The following is a 27,877-nucleotide window of genomic DNA, read 5'->3' on the forward strand; positions in this document are numbered from 1 at the left end:
CATTTCCTCATGCTGACTTTCCACTTCCTCAACTCCCACGTCCGACGTTCAGCTTACAACTACAAACACTCATTTGCTTTGCAATGACTTATCCACATGCCTTTCCATTTCTAGCACACACAAGCGCACTCTGGGGATGTATGTGTATGTATGTATGTATGCCACTTGTGTACAGAAGACTTGGTTTTTTTATTTATATTTATTTAATTACTCTAGCGTTGCATGTTGCTAGCCAAGCAGCTTCAGTAACCACAAGCACAACAGAGGCAAAAAACAAAAATGCCTGCGTCAGCTGCAGGGCGCGCGTTTTCAATTTCATTCATAAATCGTATTGGCGTCAGCAGTCGAACAGATAGTCACAGCAGCAAGTGAAACGTGCATTGTCTATAAAGAGCAACAACAAAGTCAAAGTAGTAAGCAAAATAATAACACAAAAATACAGCATTGACAAGTTGCTGAGCCATCATTAGGTGCCTCATCGTTCGTCAGTCAGCATCAATACAATTTGGTTTGCCGGTTCCACTCATTGCTACAAGCTGTTCAATTGTATTACTCAATATTTCCATGCAAACATTCGATTTGTTGCTTCCATTTGACGCTTTCATGGTGTTCCTTAGTATGCGGTGGTATTGTGTAGCCGTCTCCATTGATCTGTGGTATGGATTTTGTGGCATTCAATTGATTGGCGGTGGCAGTACGTACATAACACAAATTTCGAGCACCTCGTAAATCAGGGAGTCTATGGCCTCGGCCTGTGTATGGCCATAATTCGAGTGAAAAGTACATTTATTTATTTGTTTATTGGTAACACTTGACCGGAAGGCAGCGGCTATGCGCCGTACAACTAAGTGTGTCTGCGTGTGTTCTCGACCGAAATTCTGAGATTATTAGCATTAGCAATAAAGATCCATCGACAAAGACTTATTTGAGCAAATATAAATGTTTATAAATAAGATAAGATAATTTTAGTTTTTTTACCACCTCAGTTTTCGGAATTCAGATTTTCTGAACAACTCCACATTGCACATGGGCTGAAAAGTGCCGTGCGTAACACATGGATGGTACTAGTTTTATTGCATTCACCTCTTTTCCAGTTAGTACTAACCTCAGAAAGACAGCTGTTAAAATTGTATGATTTTCTATTTATTAGTTCTTGAATTATTGCGCTAAGAGTGACGCTACTTTTTTTATTTACAAAACAATGGATCAAAAAAAATTTCGTTTTTTAATGTTACACTGCTTCTTGATGGGAAAAATACCGTTCAAGAGAAGCAATAGCTTTAAGGTGTTATGGGTACTCCACTCTATCAGACACAACAAAACGATGATTTGTGTTCTACAAAGGTAGTCGTAGAGACACCGATGATGTACAACGCAGTGGACGTCCAAATAAGGTCCTAACACCAGAAAACATCAAAGAAGTCCACAAAATCGTTTTGAATGATCGAAAAGTAAAGTCTCGTGAGTTAGCTGGCATTGTAAAGATATCAAAAGAGAAGTTGTTGGCTTTATGTTGCATGAGCATTTGACTATTAGAAAGCTCTGTTGAAGTGGGTGCCGCGTTTGCTCACTGTTGACCAAAAACTAGAACGTGTTATTGATTCTGGGCAGTGTTTGACCATGTTTAAGCGTAGTAGATCAGAATTTTTGTGTCGATATGGGGCAATAAATGAAACATGGATCCATCACTTCACTCCGAAATCAAAATGATCGTCATCTGAGTGGACAGATACAGGAGCAGCATTAACAAATCTACATGATTTGGACTTCGAATTGCTGCCACATCCATCGTATTCGCGAGATTTGGCTCCTAGCGACTATTGGCTGTTCCCAAACCTACAGATAATTTCGCTCGAATGAAGAGATTGCCGCTGAAACTGAGACCAATTTTGAGTTAAGAGATAAATCGTTCTACAAAAGAGGTATTGAAATGCTAGAGCGGCGCTACAATGATTGCGTTGTTCTTGATGAAAATAACGTTGATGAATGAAGCTAATTTTGAACAAAAAAACTGTTTTCTTTATTAGGCCCAGGATTTACAGCCCGTGGGTTATTATTAACGAAAATAAAATGGAATAATTCAAATTCCACAAATGGGTCCGTCCATTTAAACCAACTCCAAACGGCAAATGATTTTTTGTGAGGAGTTTTTTCATTACAGAAATTTCCATTGAGATGGGATGTTTTCAAACCGGTAGCCGAGAGGAGACGATATACCACTCAGCCAACGACAGATAGATTCACTTAGGTTGTTCCTGTCGTATTGATATAAAAACAATTATGAATGGCATTTGCTCGAAATCACTTATTTCTAGTTCCGGAGCTCCACAAGGCTTCATCTTAGGACCTTTATTGTTCTTTTTATAGATTAATGGCACTTCTACTTGCTTTTCCTAAGCTAAATTTCTTCTATACGTCGATGATCTTGAAATTTATTCTAAAATAAGAGATTACCTATGGCTCGTCGATGTTTCAGTTAGAACTTTCAAAGTTTTCTAATTGTATGTTAGGAACCGGCTATCTCTTAGTATCAAATAGCGTCACAAAGTAACATTTTCTAAGATATTGAATTCTTTTGGGACTTCTTATTTCATAGAGAACTCATATCTGGTTAACTGAGGTTAAATAAATTTAAAACTTTGGACTTTACTTCGATAATAGATTGAGTCAGTTTCTCATTTTTCTGATTCTTATACTCATAGAATATTGTTCTGCTTTTGTTCGTTCCAAACTTGAATGTGCAGGTTTTATATGGAGGCTCTATAAAGCGGTCCCCATAAACCGTTTAGAAAGGGTCCAAAAGATCTTACTCGCTTCTGGTCTGCGTTCTGTTTACTTTGTGACCCGAATCCGTCCTATGAATCTCTTCGTTCATCTTTAATCTAGTTTCTTCTTCAGCGATCAAAATTTAATGCTCTATCTTGCAATTTTCGTAATTATAGAGTTTTTTGTGTTGATATTAACCAGAGAGTCTAAGTTTTGTAATTGTAGTACGATATTTGTACTACAACTAAAATTTAAAAAAAATATTTTTTTTGTAATGATTACACAGCACGAAATTCAACGTACTTGATAAAACCAAACGTAAATGACAGCTTACATATCCCTTAACGACATCCTAAAGGAATTATTGACCAGTATATGAAACTGGTTTTCTTTCCTATACTTATTTAATGCTATTTTTGAACTACCTTGAATACATGAAAATGCCTAGAAAATGCCGTGTTGCGTGAAACCGTGTTGAATGAGATACATAGCCAGTACAAAAACGGGGGCTATGTTCCGAAAACTTATTAAATACATTTTTTTTTAATTCTGCATAAGCAACTTAATTTTTATTAAAAAAATAATACGACGGCCGCCGTAGCCGAATGGGTTGGTGCGTGACTACCATTCGGAATTCAGAGAGAGAACGTCGGTTCGAATCTCGGTGAAAGATCAAAATTAAGAAAATGTGTTTTCTAATAAAAAGGCATCATATGGAGTTTCACCAGACATCTTGAAGACCTGGACTTCGCCGATGACATCTGCCTCCTCTCTCACAAACTCTCTGACATGCAAGCGAAGGTAGACAAACTTTCTTACATCTTCTTCGCCCTTAAAAAAATCGGTAATTGTACTTTGGATGCTGGTTCTTCCAATTGTAAATTTCTCGGTATGGAGCTAGAAAGTTTGGCGCCCCTCTTTTTAAATTTTCGGCTTCTTTCAGTAGAAGGGTCTGCATTCAAGAAAAATGACTCGAGATTTTTAGCTAAGTTTAGGCCTTCTTTTAGTTGTTTTAATGCTAAATTATTAACTGCACAATCGTTATCAGTGCTAGTGCCCTTAGAATTGATTTGATTTTCAGCTGCGGATGCCATTTCCATCAAGTCCACTTCGTCAACTTCTCCTTTCACCAATAAATGTTGAACGTCTTCAATGGTCATATCCGCAAAACATTCGCCTCCGATTGAAGGCAAATTCTAATGTGTCGCCAATTTCATTTTCTGACGATTCAGGCAAGAGAGCACTATTTTCTTCCAACACGCATTTAACGTTGATGTTTTCAGTTTTTTCAGCGACAAAGATATGAGGTCGATACAGTACTTGATTGAAAATTGCTTACAAGCTTCCATTACATTAATTGATTTGGAGTCGGTTACATCTAAAGTCCACTGTAAAGTTATTGTTATGTAATGCGTTTTAAAGGTATCAATAATACGTTAATCCAATGGTTGGAGAAACTAACTAGTGTTAGGTGGTATGAACAATATTTTGTCGTTGGGATGGTTCAAATCTTGCGGGTGACATGGAGCATTATCTAATAGTAATAGCACCTTGAAGCTCACATTTTTCTGCCTTAAATAACGTGCAACGGCTGGCACAAAGCAATTTAAAAACCAATCTTCAAATAAATTTCCAGTTACCAAAGCTCTTGGAGTTGCTTTGCAATATAACGGTAAGGTGTTTTTATTTACGCCTCTAAGCGCACGAGGATTTAAAGGTCTATGAACTAGTAAAGGTTCTGTCATAAAGTCCCCCAAAGCATTACTACACAAAAATAGCGTTAGAAGATCTTTAGACACCTTAAATCCGAGTATTGTTTGTTCTTTTTTCAATATAAAGATTCTACTAGGCATTTTTTCCATAGCCCAGTTTCATCGGCATTGAAAACTTGATCTGCTGTGTAACCTCGCGTTTCTATACTATTTTTAATTTTTTCTGGATACATCCTAGCGGCTTCGTGATCAGCCGACGCAGATTCTTATGCTATCAATTGCAAAACGGTTTTTGAATTTTTCGAACCAACCTTTGCTTGCCACAAAATCTGAGTTGACAGAAAATCCTCTTTTCCTCTCTTGTTCGTTAAAATATTTGTAAATTTTTAATTCTTTTTGTTTTTGCCATCTAATGGAACTTTTTTTTTTGACAGCAATCGTCACTCCAAATGCTAAGTGCCTTTTCCATTTCCTCAGTTATTGACGCTCGGGGGCGAGCTGCACGATTTGTGGATGTCAATGATCCTGCAGCAACTCTACTTTTTATTTCTTTTTCATTTTTATTGATAGTCTGGACTCTTGCTTTATTCAAATTAAGGCTTTTTCCAATGCGAGATCCCAGATTTGTATATTTACTTCTAAACAAATAAATTTCCTCTTGAACGTTGTTTTTCTAATTTTCTCGGACATGGCTTGGTACTGAAACTTAATGTTAAGAAGTTTTTCTTAAACACACCGGGGATCGACGCAGACTGTCGACCAACAGCGAGAGACACTTTTGTTTTCAGGCGACTGAGATGAAAAGAAATCATTTCCTCAACACTCACTGAGATAGAAATGTATACATCTCAGGGGCCTCGTCGCTGCTGTAGAAGTAGAGTACTTCACAAAGGTTTTTGCAATTTTCTTATCGTGCTAGAGCGAAACCGTGTTGAAGGCAATGGCTTTGACAATGGCTTTTTCCGCTAATGTGTTGCGCTATTGTGCAATTTGTGCGATTATTTTCGGGGCTTTTCATTGACCAATACCATTTTTACTACTTTTAAAGCTTAGAAAACGATTTTTTGACTTCTTTTCAATATAAAAATTGTGATGAATGATATTACAAAGATTTTTCATTTTTTTGCTGGCAAATACAGTCGAACTTCCATATAGTGAACTCGCACGGGACCTGAAAATCACTTCACTATATAGAAACTTCATTATAAAGAAACATTGATTTTTTATGTAATTTTATTTAAAATAATCAGTGAGTTTGGTTTGAATTACAGTCTTCCATTTTTCATTTTCAATAAAAGCTTCCAAATCATGTAGAGAGTTGAAAACATTAATCGGCACGTCACTCCTGATTTCCACAAAGGTTCTAATTACGCTAATGGATGAAGCAGCTTGTATCAACGTAGGTAATGCCTCCTCAGTTTCTGCCAATTCTTCAACGGTCAAATCGTGTTCATCGTTATCTGAAATAATATTTACATATTAAATTTTTGTTTGACTATAAAAAGATAAATGCTTACCAGGTTCAGCTGGAACTCCGCGACTTTCAAAAATGCTGTTGAGAATATCTTCTTCGGATGGGTTGTCCCAAGTCTGCACACCATTATCAACATTTACGTAGTCATCAAACGATGCTTCGATATTTGCTACTTTTTTAAATGAAGACTGTAAAGCAGCCAAATCCGATTTTGAAAGAAGGTCCTCTTCATCCCAATGCTCAAATGGAATCTGAATAGCATCTTTTGAAAATCCAGCCTTTTTAAAACAGTTGGCAATTGTTTCTGGTTTAACACAGACATTCCATATATTGCTAAGATTTCGAACTGCTTGCAGCAAGTCTATGGCCACAACAGAATTTCCCTCATCCACTTGAGTCAATATATTCGTTAAAATTCGTTTTCTGTAATGTTGTTTCATGTTGTAGATAATGCCTTGGTCCATTGGTTGCAGTAACGAAGTCATGTTGGGAGGAAAATAAGCGAGATGAATGTTTCTCAACTTGTCTCTTACATCTTTAGGGTGGGCAGTGCAGGGTACTTTTTCCCGCGGGGCCGGAGTTCTCAGAGGGGCCCGGACTCGAGATTATACGTATTTATAAGAATTAGACATTATTGGAAAGGGCCCGCACTTGCAATTTTCCCCCGGGGCCCGGAATTTTCCCCCGGGGCCCGGATATGCTCTCTACGGCTCTGCTCGTCGGCATTAAAAATGTCGTTAATGTTGTAATTTTCAATTAATTTCGGTAAGACGTTCGTTACCCATTCATCACGGTTTTCTATGTTGGCGTCAGCACTTCCCCCACACAATGTCTTTTGAATAACGCCATGCCGACTTTTGAACTTGTCTAACCAATCTGTACTTGCCTCAAATTCGTGGGGTCCTAGTGCTTCCGCAAAATCTGTGGCCTTTTGCTTCAATAATGGTCCAGATAAAGGGAGATTCTTACCACGTGCAACGAGTAACCATTTCAGCATTGCTTCGTCAATATCCTCAAAATTACAAGGTCGAAGTCTTTTGCGTTTGATATTTACTGCCAAATCCTCCGCATTTTTTAAAATCACTTCCTTATTTTTTAAAATATTTGATAAAGTGCTGGGAAGAACTCCGAATTCTTTTTTTTTTTCTTTTCTTCATTAACTTTGTTAATCATTAATAACTTTTTTTCAAGCGAAATGCAGCTTCGATGCGTCATTTTAACTTCAATCACTGAATAAAACTGTAATAGCTCAGCTCTTTCTGTTTTAATTTTGGGATTCCCCTCATTACAGTTTGTCCACATCTAACTGTAATTTTTTGCAACAGAAAACTTTTGAAAAAATTCACTATATGGAGACAAAAACTTAGGACGCTTGAATTTCCAGCTGTAAAATTTGTTCATTATATAGAAAACTTCACTATATAGAAATTCATTATAAGGAGACAAAAATACACCGAAAGTAGAACGAAAAAGCAGTGTCTTCGAAACCAGTTCATTATAAGGAGAGCTTCATTATATGGAAGTTCATTGTAGAGAAGTTCGACTGTAATAGCATTATCATAAGACTCCTTACGTGAAATCTATTATTTTTTTTTACCTTTGTACCTAGTTTTCACTGACCTGTCAGCATGCGAAATGAACCTAAGTCCGTGGCGTCTTCCCAGCATTCCTCGCTGCGCTGCATGTGAAAAATTTGCCAAAGTTTGAGTAGTAAGTATATTTCGAAAACTTTTTGCCATCTGTAAAATAACAAATTTGTATACAACTACGCAATGCGCATTGGCTAAAATTTAGTATAATGTATATCGCTTTGGAAAAAATGGTAAAAAGGGGGCGATAGAGGGGTGTATCCCCATCTTAAAACTGAAAACAGAACCTGCCGGAGGCTTATAGTTTTTAAGTAATATAATGTTAAAGTTCTCTAATTTAGCGAAAAGTTGGTGTTGCCATACACCTGAAATGAAAACGAAGTTCGCACGCAGGGATGTTCAGTGGAAGGTTCATTGTAAAACTGCAGTATTTTTTGCTGTAATTTAAAGTTGAGAAATAATTTTGAAAATAAAAACATACAACTCATTTAAACTTAAAAACAATGATATTAAGCGTATGACAAAAAATAATAAAGTAATTAAAATTAAATTAAATTAATTAACACAGTATTTTTGCGTAGAACTCCTTATCGCGTGGGCGGCCTTCGGCCGCGCTTCAAAAAAAATAACCCTCATCAGTCCAACTCCGGCTACGCAATCCACAGTATTTTTGCATAGAACTTCTTTTCGCGTGGGCGGCCTTCGGCCGCGCTTCAAAAAAATAACCCTCATCAGTCCAACTCCGGCTACGCAATCCACAGTATTTTTGCATAGAACTTCTTTTCGCGTGGGCGGCCTTCGGCCGCGCTTCAAAAAAATAACCCTCATCAGTCCAACTCCGGCTACGCAATCCACAGTATTTTTGCGTAGAACTCCTTTTCGCGTGGACGGCCTTCGGCCGCGCTTCAAAAAAATAACCCTCATCAGTCCAACTCCGGCTACGCAATCCACAGTATTTTTGCGTAGAACTCCTTTTCGCGTGAGCGGCCTTCGGCCGCGCTTCAAAAAAATAACCCTCATCAGTCCAACTCCGGCTACGCAATCCACAGTATTTTTGCGTAGAACTCCTTTTCGCGTGGGCGGCCTTCGGCCGCGCTTCAAAAAAATAACCCTCATCAGTCCAACTCCGGCTACGCAATGCACAGTATTTTTGCGTAAAACTCCTTTCCGTGTTAAAACCATTGAACCCAAAATTAAAACGTCATATGCGGGTATGTAGTAAGGAGGCACAATAACACCCACCCCCATGATTAACACTAAACTCAAGAACTTATTTTTTGTTTTCATTTGCAGGCATCCGCCAACACCATACTGTTGGCATTCCAATCTTCTTCTTATTCGCGCTTAAAATTGGAATGTGATTGCATAGGCAAATGAATTTGCATTTAATTTTAATAGATATAATTAGAATATTAGCATAAAAATCGGTAAAAACACGCGTGTGAGTGTATATTTGGTGAATTTTAGTGAAATGTTAAAAAATATAGAGTGTAATGTGGCAAATTATAGTGAAGTTCCCGAGGGCATTTTGAATGTAAATAATTAAAAAATTATTATTTCCCGAATAATTTAAAGTTATAAAGAGTGTTCCTTAACACCTCACTAACATCTCCACCAAGTTTCATTAAAAAAAACATTATAGTTTGCCAGAAATTCCAAAATATACATTGTTCTAAATTCCAGCCTACGCATTCATTAACGGTGGTGGCACTAGACCAACAACAATTTTTTGTACGTTTGATTGTCAATTAAAGTATTGGCATAATAGAAAACAAAGAACGGATTCACCTTGTTCCATTCTGGGCTGACAGCCAAATGAACACGGCGAAAGAAAAAAACAAATCAGGGGATTTAGCGACACCACCTTGAATAGATTTGCCTTGCGACTACGTATTTTATTCCATTCTTGCATAGGAAAAGTTGTCAGTGTACACCAAATATTATTAGACAACAGGGTTGCAGCAGGGGTTTAGTGTAAGTAAAAATTATACTTACTTGGGTGGAAATTTAAGTCTAACGTCAGAAACGGTGCATACGTACTATAATGAAAACACGGTCTTGAAATATTAACGATGCCCAAGTACGTGGATTACTTCAATGACTTAAATATGTAGATTTACACATCTATAGAATTACTCTACAAAGTTAGGCATACTAATCTTCACTTGAGCATACAACCCTGCGTGATAGGGAATAACAACAATAACAACAAGCGGCAGGTTTCGTAGTCGGTAAGCAGCTCCAACTTGTTTAACGATGGTCGCACACAAAAAGTAGTAGTAAAGAAATCGTCTGTGTTAATGGTTGTTCGTTTGTGATGTCACGGTTGAAATAATTTCGTGTTTTAAGTAATTTTTTCAACGGGCATTCGCTCTGCGGTTAAATGAAACTTGTGCACCAGCAACGTCCTCTGACGTCTCCGATTCCGTCGGTTTGCTTGTAAGAGTATGTATTTTCTGGTTCTATGTGAAAAGTAGATCGCATTGCAGACACCGGAAGTGAATATTTTAAAATTGACAAATATGCGTCCAATATAAAGGAAGTGTGTAGTTGTGGATTTTTTTTTGGAGAAAAAGCATATGAAACGAAGTAATATTTAATAAAAAGTGACAAAATATGTAAACTATTTATTTTTTGAATACATTTGGATTCAATTCTTAAATACATTTGGATTTATGCAATGAAAAAGTGGTTGGTGCTAAATACTTATACCATGGAAAGATTTGTGGTGATACACTTAAATAAAATCGTGTTTTGCAAGAAAAGTCTTAATACAAAAAAGTCAAGCGTGAACAGTGGATTTATTTTCATACATACATACGCATATATGCGAACTTGTAGTTCAGATACATATTGAAAATACAGATGCTCTTCGATATGCTTACAACTAATTGAGCCATTGGCGATAGTGGTCTGTGACCTACTCCTTTTACCGCAAACTTAGGTCAACAGTTTTCGATCAGCCAATTTGTGATAGTTATGCAACTCCGTAAACAAGCTTCTGGCAAACAGCCTAAAACGCCAGCCTGTGTCATCGAAACAACACTCGCCTTTTTTTTTGTCTTTTTTTCCTGTTACCATTCATTCATGGTTTCACTTCATGAAGAAGGTCTGAGACATGTACCAAAAAAAAAATTAAATTACAAGCATTAATGTGTGTATTCATAAGGTGACGGGACAGTGTATATATGTATGCACGCATAACAACACCAGAGATTTCAGTAGCAAAGGCAACGACTACGCACAATTGTGCCGAAAAGCCGAAAATACAGGCAACGAATTTATTCATTCATACATACACATTCGCTTGTGCAAACAACCACATATTTGGGTATCTACACGTACTTGCGCACGCAATGTGAATACAAGTATACACTTAATATTACCAAAAACAAATAGCAGGAAAGCCGATTTTATGAATGAACACGAATTTCCCCATTTCCTCTGTGACGTGCCCCGATTGAGCTATCTATGCAAACAAGCAAGACGAACTCGTTTATGTCCCATCTCACTCTTACTATAGTGTGGGCAAAGCATTGGACAACAAAAAACTTATGGTTAGGTTTAAGAAAGCGTTCATACAGATTTAACATAAATTCAAAAGGCAAAATGTTATTTTACAGCAGCGCTGGTGCATTATAGTTGTGTTTGTAAATAATGCAAAAGGATTTCCTCTTCGATTCCTTTACGTTGCCACAAACTGTTTCATTTTCAATGCGTTTTATGGCTTATTGGCTGTTGCATTTTATGGACGGTGGGCATGGAGTCCGTATTAATTGCAATTCAGAAAATTTCCCAGCCTATAAAACTGGTTTCCAAAACAAATTGTATTATATTTTTTAATATTAAAGAAATGTGATTTATATGCCAAATTCCAGACATTGAAATATTTCATTCTTTTTTCAAATTTAATACACTGCTTTTAATATATAGTATGTTAGTTAATTTGTGGGCAAAATAATGTACTACAACTCTTACTCATGCCGATTGAATGAAATTTCCATTCAGTTTTTTTGGTTTCTAAAAATCTTTTCAAAACTGTTTTGTTTTATGGATTTGGGAAAATTGTGAGTTTAATATTAGACAAAATAATACTTCGGGAATTAAATATACTTTTAAACAGATAATAAGAAATAAAAAAGATAATCATTATTAATGAGAAAGCAGTAAATATAACGACTTTATTACTATTAATTTATCGAAACATTTACATTTTAACAAAAACATTCTCATGTACAAATTATCACTTGTGAATGATTTATATTTTTAACTGACAGAGATTGCCATGGTTATTCAAAAAAATTTAAATATGTATCTCTTAAAATTGTTTAGAATAGTACTAAATGAATTCGAGTTATTACGAAACATTTTTCGCCCAAAGGTCTGCTAAAAGCAACATTAGTATAATTTTTTCCGTTGTAGCTGTCTAATATTTATTACTCTCTCAAAAATATTATAACCAATAAAAGCTACATCAATTTAATGTGGGAACTGCTGATGAATAAAATTTCAGATTAACCAGAAATGTGGATCAACGAAACTGTGAACTATTTTTGTAATACCAATAATTTAAAAAATAGAGTGTGTTTGGTACTACGCACAACTCGATTTCTCCTTTCGGCGTAAAATAAACAAAAGACGGTAACTCTGAAGTGCTAAAGTGTGCTCAAATTTCCCTCGATTAACGAATAACGAACACGGAATTGTCCGGAACTGGAGAATAAACGAAATGCACCTGAAAAAGAAATACGAGGAAAGAGACGACCACAGTGTGGAGCATGCAAGCATTAGTTATGGATCCAACATGGCCGATAATACACGCGAAGTACGAATTGAAGAGCAATTAAAAGTAAAAATTGGTATGTAAATTTTGTGCAAATTGTTATAAAATTATAAGTAAAAGTGCAATACCGGCTCAGGTGTTCTAAGGCAAATTGAATTTGTATATATGCCTTCGTTTTTATGCTGGAAATTCGTGTGTGCATTGGAATGTTGTTGGTGGTCGCGGCCGATGCGCGATGTATGTACGTGTGTGTTTGTTGGTAATCTTAGTTTTGCTCGTTCGTTTTCTAGATTAAACATTTTGCGTTCTGCAGATTTCCATTTGGGATGATAAAACGTACCTATTTTGTGTTAAAATGTGTGCATATAAAGAATTTGGCGGTGAATTTTGTGTGTGAAATTGTGCCAAAATGCTACCGAATGTGAATGATAGCGAACTAGAAGAATAAGAAACATTCAGTGACGGTCGCGCAAGCATCTAGTTGTTTCTTTCCCACTTGCAATATGCTGGCATGTGCTCTCTTCCATTGTTTTTGTTGTCTTTAGTGGTGGTGATAATGGAACGGCAATGAATTCCTATACAAATGCAGCTGCTTTTAACCAACTGTCGACAGTGGAATGATGTTTCTGCTTGGTTGTTTAGTTGTTTCGTTGCTATTTCCCTCCGTCCCTTTATGAATGAATTTTCCGTGCATGCGCTGGAGTTGCTGGTATTGCTCTACTCTTGATGTTTAAATGTGTGTTAGTGAATCGGTGTTGTTATTGTTTTATGAGTGGGTTTCATGAATGGACGGAATATTATGGTAAAGCGAACACAGTGCTTTGCAAACAAGTAAGTTCAGCGCGTTTGCAAATAGGCCTGTTCAGCATGTTTTTGGGCTGTTCGGGTGTTTATATGACATTGTTGGTTTTGTGTTTTCAGTTGTTAGTTGGTTGATGACTCCTGGGATATTTGACTATACATACTTGATCCTGATAAAACTGGAATGAATTAAAACAGTAAAAAACAAAACGCCGAAATCAAATGAATGAATGATGTTTTTCTGTGTATGAATGTTGAGATTTCTTACAGTGTCTGCTTTGACTGAATTTGAATATGTGAATACAATAGCATCTCTGTAACCTTAGAATAGCTCGTTCCTTGGTTGTTCGTGCGGTTAAACGTTTTCAGAAGCTGTGGCATAAATACAAAAGGAGATGCACCAAACATTAACATCAAAAACAAAAGAAAACTTTTCAAAATTTCAGCTTAAATCGAGTATAAGGTTTTCCAATAACAGGTGTTATGGGTGAATAGATTGCGCTATAGAGAAATTATTATTATTTTATGGCCGGAATTGGATTGTATTGATCTGGACAACGTTTAATTTCAACAAGACGGCGCTACATGCCATGAAACCATTGTTCTTTTACGGGAAAAGTTTCCGGACCGTGTTATCTTTCGAAGAGGTGATCTCAATTGGCCACCGAGATCTTGTGACTTCTTTTATTTGGGTCCACGTGTAAGAGAAGGTCTACGCCAACAGCCTAGGGCCAATTCAAGTCCTCAAAGATGGAATTCGTGAGGCTATCGAGGACATAGGGTAGCCACTTTGCAATTCGGCTATAGAAAATTTCATGAAAAGGATATTGCCCTGTAAGCGTGGTTTTGGTGGTCATTTGCCTGATGTTATTTTCCACTATTAACGGCATACCTTCCTCTTTATAATAAAATAAACATCCGATCATTTATATTAAAAAATAGCTTTTTCTTTGAATATCAAAATAAGACCTCTTATTAAAAACCCCTTTATATCCATGAGAAAAGAGGCGGCCTAATCAGAGCGACTTATAGTAATTCCCGACACTAGCGGTGATGATGTGAAACTACAGCCAGTTCCCAAGGATTGGCGCCAAGCTCATTTTCATTGGTCGATTTTAGAGCTGATTAGCTCAAAGCAGCAACAAAATCCACTACACAACAGTTCAAAACTACCAGCTGTTCCGCCCTCTAAAAAAATTGGTAAATTTCAGTAGTAAGAACGCCATAGTTACAATACCACCCTTTTTTTTTTTTTTTTTTGTTTTTGCTTTCACATCATTAAACTAAATTTTTTTATTTTTTTATTTTTGATTTCATAAATTTAAAACCTATATAATTCCAACATATCTTCATGCTTTCATGCGGCAAAATTTATCAGTGAAAATACTGCTAAAACTTGTCTGATTTCTTAGCGCTTACTACTAACTTACGCGGGTAGCTCTGCTAGAATTTTGACTAAAAATAGGTTTCTTGAATAATTATTAGATTACGATACGTGAAGGCTTTTTCGGTTAGCCTTTTTTTTGTGCGGATCTTTTAGGGAGTAGTTTGATTTTTGTTGTCTCGCTGTGTAGTGTCAGTATTTTTATTTTCTGAAGTGTGCTAGTACTTGTTAGATTTAGAAACCATGGCGACTCGAAATTCATACGGATACTTAAGAATATGTTAATTTGGCATGAAATACTTGTTGTCCCGTTTTTAAACGTAAGCCATAAGGTGAATGTTTTCTTGAAAATTGTCTGCCAAATGAGCAGTTAGAAATGTTCTGGCATAATGCTCACATACGTCATAGGTCGACATGCTCAAAGATTGAAGGTATCTCATTTTAACCCTCCGATGTTCATATGGGTCTGGCCAGACCCATTCGATCTTTAAATGTATGTAAATCTTTTATTTTTAATATCTGAGGCTTCTTAGTCCATGACTTCCTAAAATGTAGTGTGCTAAACTCAATGAAGTAGCAAAATTAATTTCGTTAATTAAGCTCACATGGGTCTGTGCAGACCCATATAAGCTTCTCATGTAAATTGGCTAACCGTTAGGTGTAAACAACTAAACTGTTAGCGGAGGCAGCGGCAGAGATCATTTTTTAGTTGACATTTGAAAATTAAAGTGAACACGTGTTTTTTAATTAGTGGGAAGTGTTTTTTTAAATAAAATGGAACAAGTAAATATGGATGAAGTTGATGTGATGACGCGTTTGCTTCGTAAGCTAAGTGCAGCAAATGTGAGTCCGGAAGAACGTCAGCGACTTCAGGCACAAATTGAAGAAATTATGGGACAGGAGTCCGATCCATTTGAAACAAGTGGCGACGTAGAAGATGATGAATATTTTCCAGATGAAGATGACTTCGGTGAAGCATCAGATATAGAACAGGAAATCGAGTTAGAGGCTGTTCTGGATGAAAACCATGATGATATTGAGGATTTGTACAGAGAAGCTATCGCCCTTCAGGCTTCAACCACAATGGAATCATGCAGCACATCTATTACCCAGGGCCTTATATACAGGTCGAAAGATGGTAAGATGTGGCATTCAAATCCTCCACCACCTGGAAGGCCTCATTGTCACAATGTTACAACTTTTACACGTAAAGGGCCACTACGAGGAGCGTCACCGAGTCATAAAGCTCTTTTCAAGCTATTGCTGTCTCCTGAAATCGTAAGTATCATTGTGCGGGAAACCAACAGAAAAGCCGTTGAAGCGTTTCGTCTATGGAATGAAAAGCATCCCAGTAATAAACAGCGTTCTTGGGTAATGACTAACGAAGACGAAATGTATGCTTTTTTTGGGATGCTACTTATTGATGGTGTATTCCACTCGAATTCTCAGCCAGCGAAAGAATTGTGGGCCAGTTACAATATGCCAATTTATAAGGCCACTATGTCATTGAATCGGTTCAAGAGCTTAACTACTTTCATCCGTTTCGATAACAGTGGTACTCGTGCTGAGAGGTTGAAGCAAAGCAAATCTGCTGCCCTGGACGATGTATGGCTCATGCTGATGGCCAATTTAGAGAAAGCATACACTCCGGATTGTCATGTAACCGTCGATGAACAGTTATTTCCATATCGTGGAGGCACTCGATTCACCCAATATATTCCGAGTAAGCCGGCAAAATATGGCATGAAAGTGGGGTGGATTAGTGACTCTGTTTCAAACTACCCTTTGAAAGGTATAATTTATACCGGAAAACCACCAGGTGGCCAGCGAGAAACGAATCAAGGTGAACGGGTCGTCATGAAATTGATGGAAAATTATATGGACAGCGGTAGGACTGTTTATGCTGACAATTTTTTTTTCAACATACAACTTGGCAGAAATGTTGATGGATCGTAGAGTGGCTTTCGTCGGTACCGTAAGAAAAAATAAGACCTTCATTCCGCATGAATTGCTTAACCCGAAGCGTTATGTTAAAAGCACTTTATTTTGTTATCACAATAATAATATCGCTCTGTGCTCGTATAAGGCAAAGCCGAAAAAGCCAGTAATTATGTTATCCACTGCCCATTACCGTCAAAGCACCGATCCATTGAAAGGATTCAAGCCAGATCAAATTTTGGACTACAATAAATTTAAAGCGGGGGTAGATACAATGGATCAAATGTTGACTGGCTATTCGTGCAAACGCTCGACAAACCGTTGGCCACTGACAATGTTTTATAATATGCTTGGTATTGCCGGTTAGGCCTCATTCATCATCTATGACGAGCTGAATCCGGCAAAGCAGAGTGATAAGAGGCGCTCATTTATCATTGAATTGGCACGGCAGCTAGTTATCCCACTTATGGCGAAACGGGCGACTAACCCATTGGTATGGAGGTTTGCTCATATAAGACAAGCAATGAATCTTTTCAATATCAAGGTGAATATGAATTATATACACACCTACATATATCTCCGCGTATAAAGATATGTGTATGCATGTATTCATATTTATTAATTTAAAATAAATTATTTCGCTTCTTTTAGGTACCGGAATCTTGTCCATCGACATCAGATGCAGCTCAGCAACAATCATATGTTCAAGTTGCTTCAACACGGTCATCGTGCTACCATTGTGCTGCTTCTTCTTCGAAAAAGCGACGTAAAACTCGTTATGCAGCACGAACTGCAGCAAATGTAATCGTCCCATATGTCTTAATGAACATTCCATGCAACTATATAGTTGTAAACCCAATAGCTCTTCGTAATTAATACTAATCCGTTCAAATAAATAAAATTATTTTTAAAACCGTATTTCTTACATTATTTGTAAGGGTCTGGGCAGACCCTTATGATGCACTTACCGCATCATAAGGCACCGAACATCGGAGGGTTAACTATTGCAGAACGTCCGTTAGCCACCTTCTCTGTTGCTGTTCTGCGTGGCATGCCACTAGGTTTAGACTCTTTGGCTCATCAGTTCTAAATTACAGTGAAATTCCCCATTACGGACAGTCCTTATAACCGGACAGCTCCAATAACCGGACAAATTTTGGGCACACAGGTTTTTCATTCATTTTTTCATACAAATATCATCCTAATAAACGGACGCTCTAATAACCGGACGCGGACAAGGTATTTCAAACCATTTTCATAAAAAAATTTCTCATAAACGGACAAAATTCAAAAATATCACAAGCAAGCTTTGTTGTTCATTATAAAAATGAAACAGGTGATTCCCCTTTTAACATGTATACACTCATTCAAGTCCTGTGTTTTAAATTAAGAGTAGTTTTCCATTCAGTTTGTTAAGTCAGTTGCATGCGAATGGTTGCGTTCAAAGGTTTTCTCCAAATGGATCAAAATGTTTTCACTGAGGACAACAATATAGAAGTTCAATTTGACCAACAAGATGATACTATGGACATACTAAGTGATTCAGAAGATGAATTTTCAGAAGAAATAAGTGAGCCTATAACATCATAGGATGAGGCTTTAAAACTTGTTGCGGGCTTGAAACATTATGCAAAAAATGACTATGTAGCTTTTCAGCACATTAAAAATATCGAGAGTCACTTTGAAAATGAACATGTTAAATTAAAGCAATCAAGCATTACCTAATTTTTTCAATCAAACTAGTATTGAAATGTAAAGACTTGTACAATGTACTTAATCGCTATATGTACATATATGTATTTATATGTAATACTAAAGTATGCAAATATTCTTTACTTCCAAAAATTTCTTAAATAAACTATGTACAATACAATTCATATGTGTGGTATATAAATATTTTGTGACTTCATCCCTTATAAGCGGACATCTCCCATAGCCGGACAAAAACACTGCGACGGTGAGTGTCCGGTTATAAGGAATTTCACTGTATACTGATGACCTTAGGGATATACATAAGTGTCAGCCATATCAATGGGTTTGCACTTACAACAAAATGGTTTAGCGGGGAGTAGCAGGCAAAACTGCTACTGTGGTATCAATGTATCGGCAACAGATTAAGTGAGTTGGTCTAGAGACTGATTGCCACTTCTACCTGTCTACCGACCTACTTATCATGCTCACTTACTTGTGTATCATATCGAAAGGAGTTCACGCCAATTTTGTTCATCAAATCATTTTCAATTTTTTTTTTATCTAATATAAAATCAATCTGGCGCCTAATCGGCTCATTGCTATCTGCCCCAACATTTTTATACTACATAATATCGACAAATAATCCATCAAAAGTCTTTGGGTCGCTGCAAATCGAATTTAGATAACTAAAAAGCTGACAAAATAGTTTAGGTATCATTACTAATTAAACATCGCCAACGTTTTCACATACCCCTTTTGATTTAAATAAGAATGCCATGCATTTACTGTTTGCTCCACATTTGACACTCAAAGGCACAGTGAAATGATTGTATTCAATAATAAATAAAAACGTGTTTGTATAGTGAAGTATTAAGGGGTTATACGCAGTTATGAAGCAAATAAAAGACGGGTTGTCAAGGATTTAACCTGAAGAAACTACAGAATATTTTAATTTGAAAATTTTTGGCGGTTATAAAAGCATCCTTCAAGAACGTAACAAAATTTTTTATTTATGAAAATGTTGATTATAGAGCGCGCTGCAGGCGATTTCTGGAACCTCCTTTAAAAAAAGAAGATTTACGGTGTACATCGTAACTCAGGATTGGATTATCTGAAATCAAAAAACCAAACAAATTTTGTTAATATATTAGATTATCTAGTAATTAATCGTTCGGCTAATCAAAATAGTGAATTTTCACAAAATGGCAGCTTTTAAAAGAAATGACTTCGATTTTTACGTTAAAATTTGGCCGTAAATTGATTATAAAATGGAAAATAAGTATCAGATTTACAAAAGGAACGATTAATTACTAGAAAATGTATCTTTAAAGATTGAGTTAAAACGGTTGACCGATCAGACAAGCCGTTTTCGAGATATCGTGTACACCGACTTGAAAAATGCCGTTTTGAAAAAAACACGTTTAAAGTTTCAATACCTACCTTAAAACGTGCCGAGGCATCTCTACATATTTAGGTATAACTCCGAAAGTATTGCTTAGATCTACTTCAAATTTCGTGCGTATACTTTTGAATATATGTACATTACAAAAATGCAATAAAAAAAATCGATTTTTTTGAAAGTCATAACTGCGTATAACCCCTTAATGAGATGAAACATTTATTTAACTATCACCAAGGCATACCTATGAAAGTATAAGTGCATATGTAGCGAATACAATAATTTATACGAAGCGATTAAGCACAAAGTAAAAGCAAATGAAAAATGCATAAATAAAAGAACAGCACAAACACGCACACATGCACGTATAAAGGCGACAACTACACGGCAAGCTCCATTCGAAACTGCATTCATTAATGGCTTATTGTAACTCTAACTTACTATTAGCATACATATGTATGTATTGTATATACTTTGAACATTTTATAATGAGCAAAAATATTGCCCTCGTAATAAAACCTTTGTTGAAATACAAATCGAGAAATTGTCTCTGCTCTAACACTCGCATTGTGCGAAAGCCTGTCGATTCCCCCCTTCTTTTTATTGCATACGAGTATGCTTAACAGTCACTAGCGTTTCTTTGTGATTTCTTTGTCGTTCACTGTAACTCATTCACATTCAACATAATCGCATTTTCATCTACATAAAAGGCATGAAAGTGCTACTAACCGCACCGCAACCATCTTCATACCGAACATGTAGCACATATACATATGTACATATATTTTGATGTACAGTATTACATGCACTGTTCGCCTTATTAACTCGCGTGGATGAACTAAAAAGCAACCAAGCCTGTTTCGCACAACACGTTTTTAATACGCAAATCTTGTCTTTGTGTTTCAAGTGCTCCCATAATTTTATGCAAAGTCGCGCTTGGTTACTTTCAACTTTTGACTTCCGTTTCTCATCGTATGAATTTTTCGCGTATGACAGAACCACAACAAACGCATTAAAAGGAAGCAAATACCTACCATAAAAACTTAATGTGAAATACATCTGCAAATGTGTATATACATATTTAGTATAACAACAACATATAAAAATGTGAGGTTTCAGGCAAACCATAATTTCAGTTTTTTTCTGCACGTTGCGTCGAGCTTTTTTCTGTCACTGCTTGCTTTTCCCCCTTGTTGTTGTTTCCTTTGCCTGCGCTTCCTGTCCCATCATCACCCTATTTTGCCGTCCTATTGGCTGGCAATATTACCTGCCTTCTTATCTGCCTTTACTTTGCTTGTGGCCCAGTACATTTGTAGCACCATGTCAGCCAGTAGAATGTGCTTGAGTATTTTATGTTTTCTTTTTTTTTATTATTTAAAACTTTTGTTACTTGTGTACTTAATAAGTGTTGCCTAAAACGCCGGTGGAACGAAACCATTTCCGCTGTCTTCAAATGAAACGCTGAATCTGCCAAATGTATGTACTGTTTCACATACATTTATAAAAGATTGTGATTGTAGATTGCGAGTAATACGCTCTTCGAAGCATGGACCTTGTTCAAGCCAGTTACGCTTAGTGCTTCTAATTTGGCTGATTGAAAACTATCTGAGTGTTTTCCACTGACTCTAATTAGCCCATCAGCAGGCAGAAGTGCTAGTTGCAAGTTCAGAAAATACGTTTCGCAGAGTCAAACACGTGCTCGCTACAACCCTCTTACATAAATCACCTCTTAACTTCTATCTACAGGGTCCGGCACTCAAAGTGTAACCAATTAAAAAGGCCATACATTTAGCTTGGAAAATTACTTTTATTCAATACAAAGAAAAAATGTTGTGAAAATAATACAAAATTAAGAATCGATTTACTTTTGTTCGATATGACCATCTTTTGCCTTGAGACGGTCCAGAAATGAATCGCAAGCTGCCCGAATGTGACTTGCAGGTATTTTGGCTCTCCACGGACAATGGCTTTTTCCAGCGCTTCGAGACTGGTGAATCTTTTAGTTCGGATGTTGTTCTCCAAAATAGCCCAAAGAGAATAATCCATCGAATTCGCGTCTGGTGAATTTGAAAGCCATTGCGTGGACGTTAGGAAGTTCGGAACGTTGTTTTTTAGCCATGCTTTGTTCACTCGAACTTTGTGAGACGAAGTCCTCTTAAAACGTCCATGGTCTGCCACCGAAATGTTTATCTACCCACGGCTTCAAAGCAACCTCCAGAATACTTTCCCGATAATATTTCGCATTTACCTTAACGCTAGGCTCGATGAAAACGAATGGAGAGCGCCCATCTGCGATTACAGCGGCCCAACCATTACCTGTGGCGGGTGCTGCCTCTTGGTGGCCAATCGATGACTCAAATCTCGTATGAACGGTCGGTCAAATAAACCCTATCGTTTTGAGAGTTTACGAATTGCTCAATTCGAAACAATTTCTCGTCAGAAAACACAATGTTCGGAAATTGACCGCTTTTGGTCAATCAAAGCAACTCCTCCGCTCTCTCAAGTCTGACTTGCTGCTGCTTTTGTGTGAGATTATGCACCTTTTGGATCTTGTAAGGCTTGACTTTGATCATCTCGTCTCGAGCGCCTTCTAGGGGATTCAACTATAATACCAAGGGATATTCAGTTTACCTCATAACTGGAAAAGTACTACCGCACGCACGCCGCTCTTATATACAATACATATTTACATAGGTGTATGTTATAAAAATTAAATCGCTTTTCTTTATCGTCAATATTCTTATCATAGAGAGCATTGCTTTGTTAGCACGTTTTCCGGTGTTTATAGCATTTTTGTTTGCGAAGATTTTTTTTTTTTTGCTAATACTTTTAATCTCAGACGACATAAACTCAAAATTCGTACACCTTATCGCAATCAGAATTGGTATAAATTAGAATTATGTACATACATTCACATGTATGTGAGCGGATTCTTAAAATTGAATACTAATAAGAATATATGGCTAGATATCGAACAAGCGCAATGTGAGTCACAATGGGTTTTAAGTGAAAAAAACAGCAAATGAACAAAAAGATGGAAACGCGTTCAGCACAATGATGTTGAAGCAATTAGTCATGCGCGCAACCAATTCTGAGCATTGAGCACAGCAGGAGACAAATTTGGTCAGTAGCGCAATGAAATGACTACAAAATTGATTTCAAAGTTTTTTTCTTTTTTCAATTTCCTTCTCTTTTTAGCCTCTTTATACCTTTATTATTAAAGCTTGATAGTGGCAACGAGTATGACGAATTTATTTTGTCTCCAACCGTTGCAACTCGTGCTCGGTTTCATCGCATTTGCGCCATACAAGTGCTCTTAAACTTACTCAAAGTCATGGTGATGTGTCTCATGTAACCGCAAAAAAAGGGCTTAACCGTCAATCGAGCGTCGTCGTGCTCATATCAAATCGGACACAGGAGAACAGACCACACAGCGGCAACGACTGTGGCAATTGCAACAATATTAATTGTGGCAGTAGTTGTCGCAATAATTTCGTTGTCTATGTAGATAACTGCATACATACATATGTACGCATGTGCTGGCTGTAATGTATCCGCGCATCTGTATGTTTGTTGTTTGGTGTTTATTGTACCCATGCGGGCCTATACACAGACGCAAGTGCGAACACCAAACCACCTAACCACGTTCTTGTTTGCAACTAAAGTAAAGCCACATTTGTCATTGTTTTTACTCTGATTTTATTTGAGGTGTTGTGTTTTTGTGTTCTTTTTTTCTAATATCTATGTTTGATCAGTGCTTGAACAAGGCTTTACATTAAAACTAAAACTTAATATATAAAAGAGAGATGAAAACAACATTTCAACTTAACAAAAAACCAAATACAACACAAACAGTCCACCATATGTATATTATGTACAACCCGCGACAAAACAATAGCACCTCAACATTTTCACCAGTGTTTACAATTACAAAAGAAAAAAAATTTTCTCTTCATTAGTTTCTTAATTAAAGAATAAAAGCTCAAGGAAACAATTAAACAAAAACCATACACATCCAATTTTAAAACTTTATATAAAATTAGAAAATTTTTCCTCCTAATTCCTCTCTTTTTAATTAGAATACCTTCAATATTTTAGTACAATAAAGTGCAAATTTGAAGTTGCTATGAAATCGGCGGCGACCTTAGGGGTTGGTGTGTGAGTACCAATCGGGAATGCGTAAGTTTCGAATGTCCGTGCATGAAACAGCAAAATGATAGAAATAGTTTTTTCTAATAGGACTATGAATAAGTTCGTGCGGTTTTACAACAGATGGCGTAACTTGATTATTATTCCATCGATCCACATTTCCAAACATTCATTGGAGAGCTACTGTCGTAAGGCACAAACGTCAGTATAAGTTTTTTATTTGAAGCGTAAACAACAATATTTTTACCACACTTGAAAATGTCGAATTTCGTGCCAAATAATGTGTTTTTGCGGGGAATTCTTCTTCATTATTTTAATATGAAGAAAAAAGCAGCCGAAAGTCATCGTATCTTGGTGGAAGTTTATGGTGAGCATGCTCTATCTGAGCGAACGTGCCAGAAGTGGTTTGCACGCTTTAAAAGTGGTGATTTTGGCTTGGAAGACGAAGAACGCGAGGGTGCGCCGCCAAAGTTCATGGATACCGAATTGGAGGAATTGCTCGATCAAGATCCGGCTCAAACGCAAGAAGAGGTTGCAAAAACTTTGGGAGTTGATCAATCAACCATTTCCAAACGTTTAAAAGCCATGGGAATGATCCGAAAGGTAGGCCATTGGGTGCCGTATGAATTGAAGCCAAGAGACGTTGAACGCCGTTTTATGGCATGCGAACAACTGCTTCAACGGCACAAAAGAAAGGGTTTTTTGCATCGAATTGTGACTGGCGATGAAAAGTGGGTCCATTACGACAATCCAAAACGTCGGGCAACGTATGGATACCCTGGCCATGCTTCAACATCGACGTCGGCGCAGAATATTCATGGCCTGAAGGTTATGCTGTGTATCTGGTGGGACCAGCTGGGTGTTGTGTATTATGAGCTACTGAAACCGAATGAAACGATTACGGGGGATGTCTACCGACGACAATTGATGCGTTTGAGCCGAGCACTGCGAGAAAAACGGCCGCAATACGCCGATAGACACGACAAAGTTATTTTGCAACATGACAATGCTCGGCCACATGTTGCACAAGTGGTCAAAACATACTTAGAAACGCTCAAATGGGATGTCCTACCCCACCCGCCGTATAGTCCAGACCTTGCGCCATCCGATTACTATCTCTTCCGATCGATGCAACATGGCCTGGCTGACCAGCACTTCCGTAATTACGATGAAGTCAAAAAATGGATCGATTCGTGGATTGCGGCAAAACCGACCGAATTTTTCACAAAGGGAATCCGTGAATTGCCAGAAAGATGGGAAAAAGTAGTAGTAAGCGATGGACAATATTTTGAATATTAAATTTGTAACCATTTTACGTCAATAAAGTTTCAAATTTCGAAAAAAAACCGCACGAACTTATTCATAGTCCTATTAACAGCCGTCGCCCTTCGGCAGGCAAACCTCCGAGTGTATTTCTGCCATGAGCTTGCCAGAAAGGAGACCGAATTGGTCTTAGAGACCTTCTACCCGGTCATCGGCACCCCCTGCTTGTTGTTAAGTGGGGATTGTACAACTCATTTCTCAGGAAAACGCAGAAAAGAAGGAGCTCCATTTCTTCATGTGCTATTTCGAAAACCCTTTGGCCGCAGTAGAATAGACGCAGGACTCAGAAAGTCCTGGGTACTTCACGTCATTCAATTTCAAAACTCGTAGCTGTGTTTACCAGTCAATGGACGATCGGCACACACGCGGAAAAGCTTGGTTTACCATTTAAGGGGACAGATACCTGTAAACGGCCATATTTTCCCTGATTTTCATTAAAATTATTTAAAATGAAGAAGTCAATATGCTTTTTTCCAAATTGGTATACAGTTTATTTATACATTAAAATAATATAAACTTTTTTTTATTTTAATAATTTAAAATGGCGGATGTACAGCGGCGTCAACTACCTGAATACAAAAAAACAAACAAATGTTTGTTTATTAATGTCATAATTTCTATATGAAGTAAAAAAAAATGAAAAAAAATTCGTGGAATAAAATGCTTAAAAAAAATGAATTTTGGGGCGGATTTTCTTACTATTTTTGCTTCGAAAAAAAATTTTTTTTCGAAAAATTTTAGAAAACTTGTAAATTCACATAGAAAATAATATCATAAAAAAGATGTGTGCAAAATTTCAAGATCAGTCATTAACTTTTCGAGCTATCGTGTACGCCAATTGGAAAAATATAGTTTTGAGAAAAACGAGTCTAAAGTTTGAATACGTAACTATTTATTCGAACGCAAAGAATATAGTCGTCACGGTATTATCAAAGGATTAAATTAACGTTTTATAAAATTTTTTTTTTTTTTTCGAAATTTTACAGGTATCTGTCCCCTTAATTCCCATTACAGAAGCTGTGGGGACCTTTCAGAGATGGATATTGTTGATCACTTTCTCTGTAAATGTCTGGGTTTGGCAGCTAGGCTGTTAAGCTCACTGGGTGCTCCCTTCTTTGACATAAATTCCATAAACCTTCTCCCTTAATGGTATCAAAACGGAGCTTTAGTGCTACTTGGGGAGTGCTCGAGTGGCACTTTAACAATTTCACCTACCGAGTCGCTTGCTGCTGAACTTTCGCTCTGTGAACTTTTTGTTCTCATCCAATTTATTTATTTACTAGCAACCCGCCCTGCTTCGCACGGGTATAAAATATATACCCTATGTCACTCACTGAAAAAATGATTAAAATCGATCCAGTAGTTTTGGCTTATTCATTACTGCCCGTGGCCCGCACGCGTTAAATTTGGAGTAAAACAATTCCCCTTTCTTTATAGCATGAAGATTTCCTGCTATCTTTGGGATATCTAAATTCATACCCTACATTTTTGCATATTCACTTTTTGCATTTTTACATATGTATTTATTTTATTTTTACAACAATTACTATATTACAGAATGTCTTTATATACAACGTTCATAGCCTTCTTGTCATTAGACAATACAAACATGTTTTCTCTAGAGGTTACTCTTGAAAGAGCGACATACAGTTGGCCATGTGAAAAACAGTCAACACTCAAATCTAAGCCTGCAACGTTGAAGGTTTGACCCTGAGATTTATTAATGGTCATTGCAAAAGATGTCTTTACCGGAAATTGTAAGCGTTTAAATTGGAGTGGTAGATCCGATGGTATCAGAGGGATTCGGGGAATCAATACATCTTCTCCGGTACCACATCCTGTGAGTATTGTGCACTCTATTATGAAAGTTTTCAGTGATTTTACCAGCAAACGCGTGCCATTGCAAAGTTTAGGTGGACTTAGGTTTCTTAATAAAATAACACGACAACCTATTTTTAGCTCCATTTTGTGAGGAGGGAGTCCAGACGGGTTCAAAGAATTTAGAAATTCTGTAGGAAATTGAACAGCTTCTTCCAAATCGAGAACAGTATCGACCGAGTAGTATATTTTCGTCGGCGCATCAATCTTTGAAATAATCAAGTTATTTACTTTATCTACTTGTTCGTTAGTTGGTGACAGAATAGCTCTTTCTTTAAACCAAGATATTGTCTTATAACTTATGTTATCAATGTCAGGATAGACATTGTTGACTAACTCTTGGATGTTGTCTATCAAAACACAAAGGTTTTCTAGGTTAATCCTTCCCTCACTTTGTGTTAATTCTCCATTGCCAACTTTTAGCAGGATCTCTGGAAATAGCCTGTTCTCACGTGAAGATGACGAAACCCTCATATTAGTTTTAAGATCTAATTTATTGACATGCGACCAAAGGTGGGATCTTTTTAGCGAAGCATTTATTTCGTCAGCACGTGTTCCTCGAGTCACAACTGGTAGGATTTGACGGAAATCTCCTGAGAACAGAATTGTACATCCACCCATAGGTGAATTTTTGTTGTGCAAATCGCGTGTTGTCCTATCCAATGCTTCCACAGATGTCTTGTTTGACATGATAGCTTCGTCCCAGACTATTAATGAGCAGTCACGCAACAGACGCTATTATCATCATCGGTTGCGATTTTCAGCGGGAGCTTGAATGTAGAGTGTGCGGTTCGGCCTCCTTCCAAAGGAGTAGCGTCAATGCCGGATGACGCAACAGCTAACGCAATTTTTCCGGTAGATCTCAATTACTAACTACTGATGTAATATCTTGAAAAATATTGTTTTTAATTATATGCTGTAAAGAGCCATATACATAGATCTATATGAAAACAACAATGTATTTAAGGTATTTAATTGGATAAGGATTA

General features: G+C 37.0%; 2 protein-coding genes across 2 annotated transcripts in view; one reads left to right on the forward strand and one right to left on the reverse strand.

The window, feature by feature from the left end:
• Positions 1 to 5,622: 5,622 nt before the first annotated feature.
• On the reverse strand, positions 5,623 to 7,484 carry LOC128860668 (tigger transposable element-derived protein 6-like). Its single transcript, XM_054098324.1, has 2 exons — positions 5,996 to 7,484; positions 5,623 to 5,938 (listed from the first exon to the last, which is right to left on the reverse strand). The coding sequence occupies exons 1-2, from the start codon at positions 6,435 to 6,437 to the stop codon at positions 5,712 to 5,714; spliced, it is 669 nt and encodes a 222-aa protein (XP_053954299.1). The 5' UTR covers positions 6,438 to 7,484; the 3' UTR covers positions 5,623 to 5,711.
• Positions 7,485 to 9,829: 2,345 nt separating this feature from the next.
• LOC128861704 (GTPase-activating protein) overlaps positions 9,830 to 27,877 on the forward strand; it is a 66,468-nt gene continuing 48,420 nt past the window's right edge. The window contains exons 1-2 of the mRNA XM_054100042.1: positions 9,830 to 9,986; positions 12,055 to 12,400. Coding sequence (XP_053956017.1) covers positions 12,271 to 12,400 — 130 coding nt within the window. The 5' untranslated portion in view covers positions 9,830 to 9,986; positions 12,055 to 12,270. The remainder of the gene's footprint in view (positions 9,987 to 12,054; positions 12,401 to 27,877) is intronic.

Source organism: Anastrepha ludens, chromosome 4, assembly GCF_028408465.1.
Source record: "Anastrepha ludens isolate Willacy chromosome 4, idAnaLude1.1, whole genome shotgun sequence".
Taxonomy (NCBI): Eukaryota; Metazoa; Arthropoda; class Insecta; order Diptera; family Tephritidae; genus Anastrepha; species Anastrepha ludens.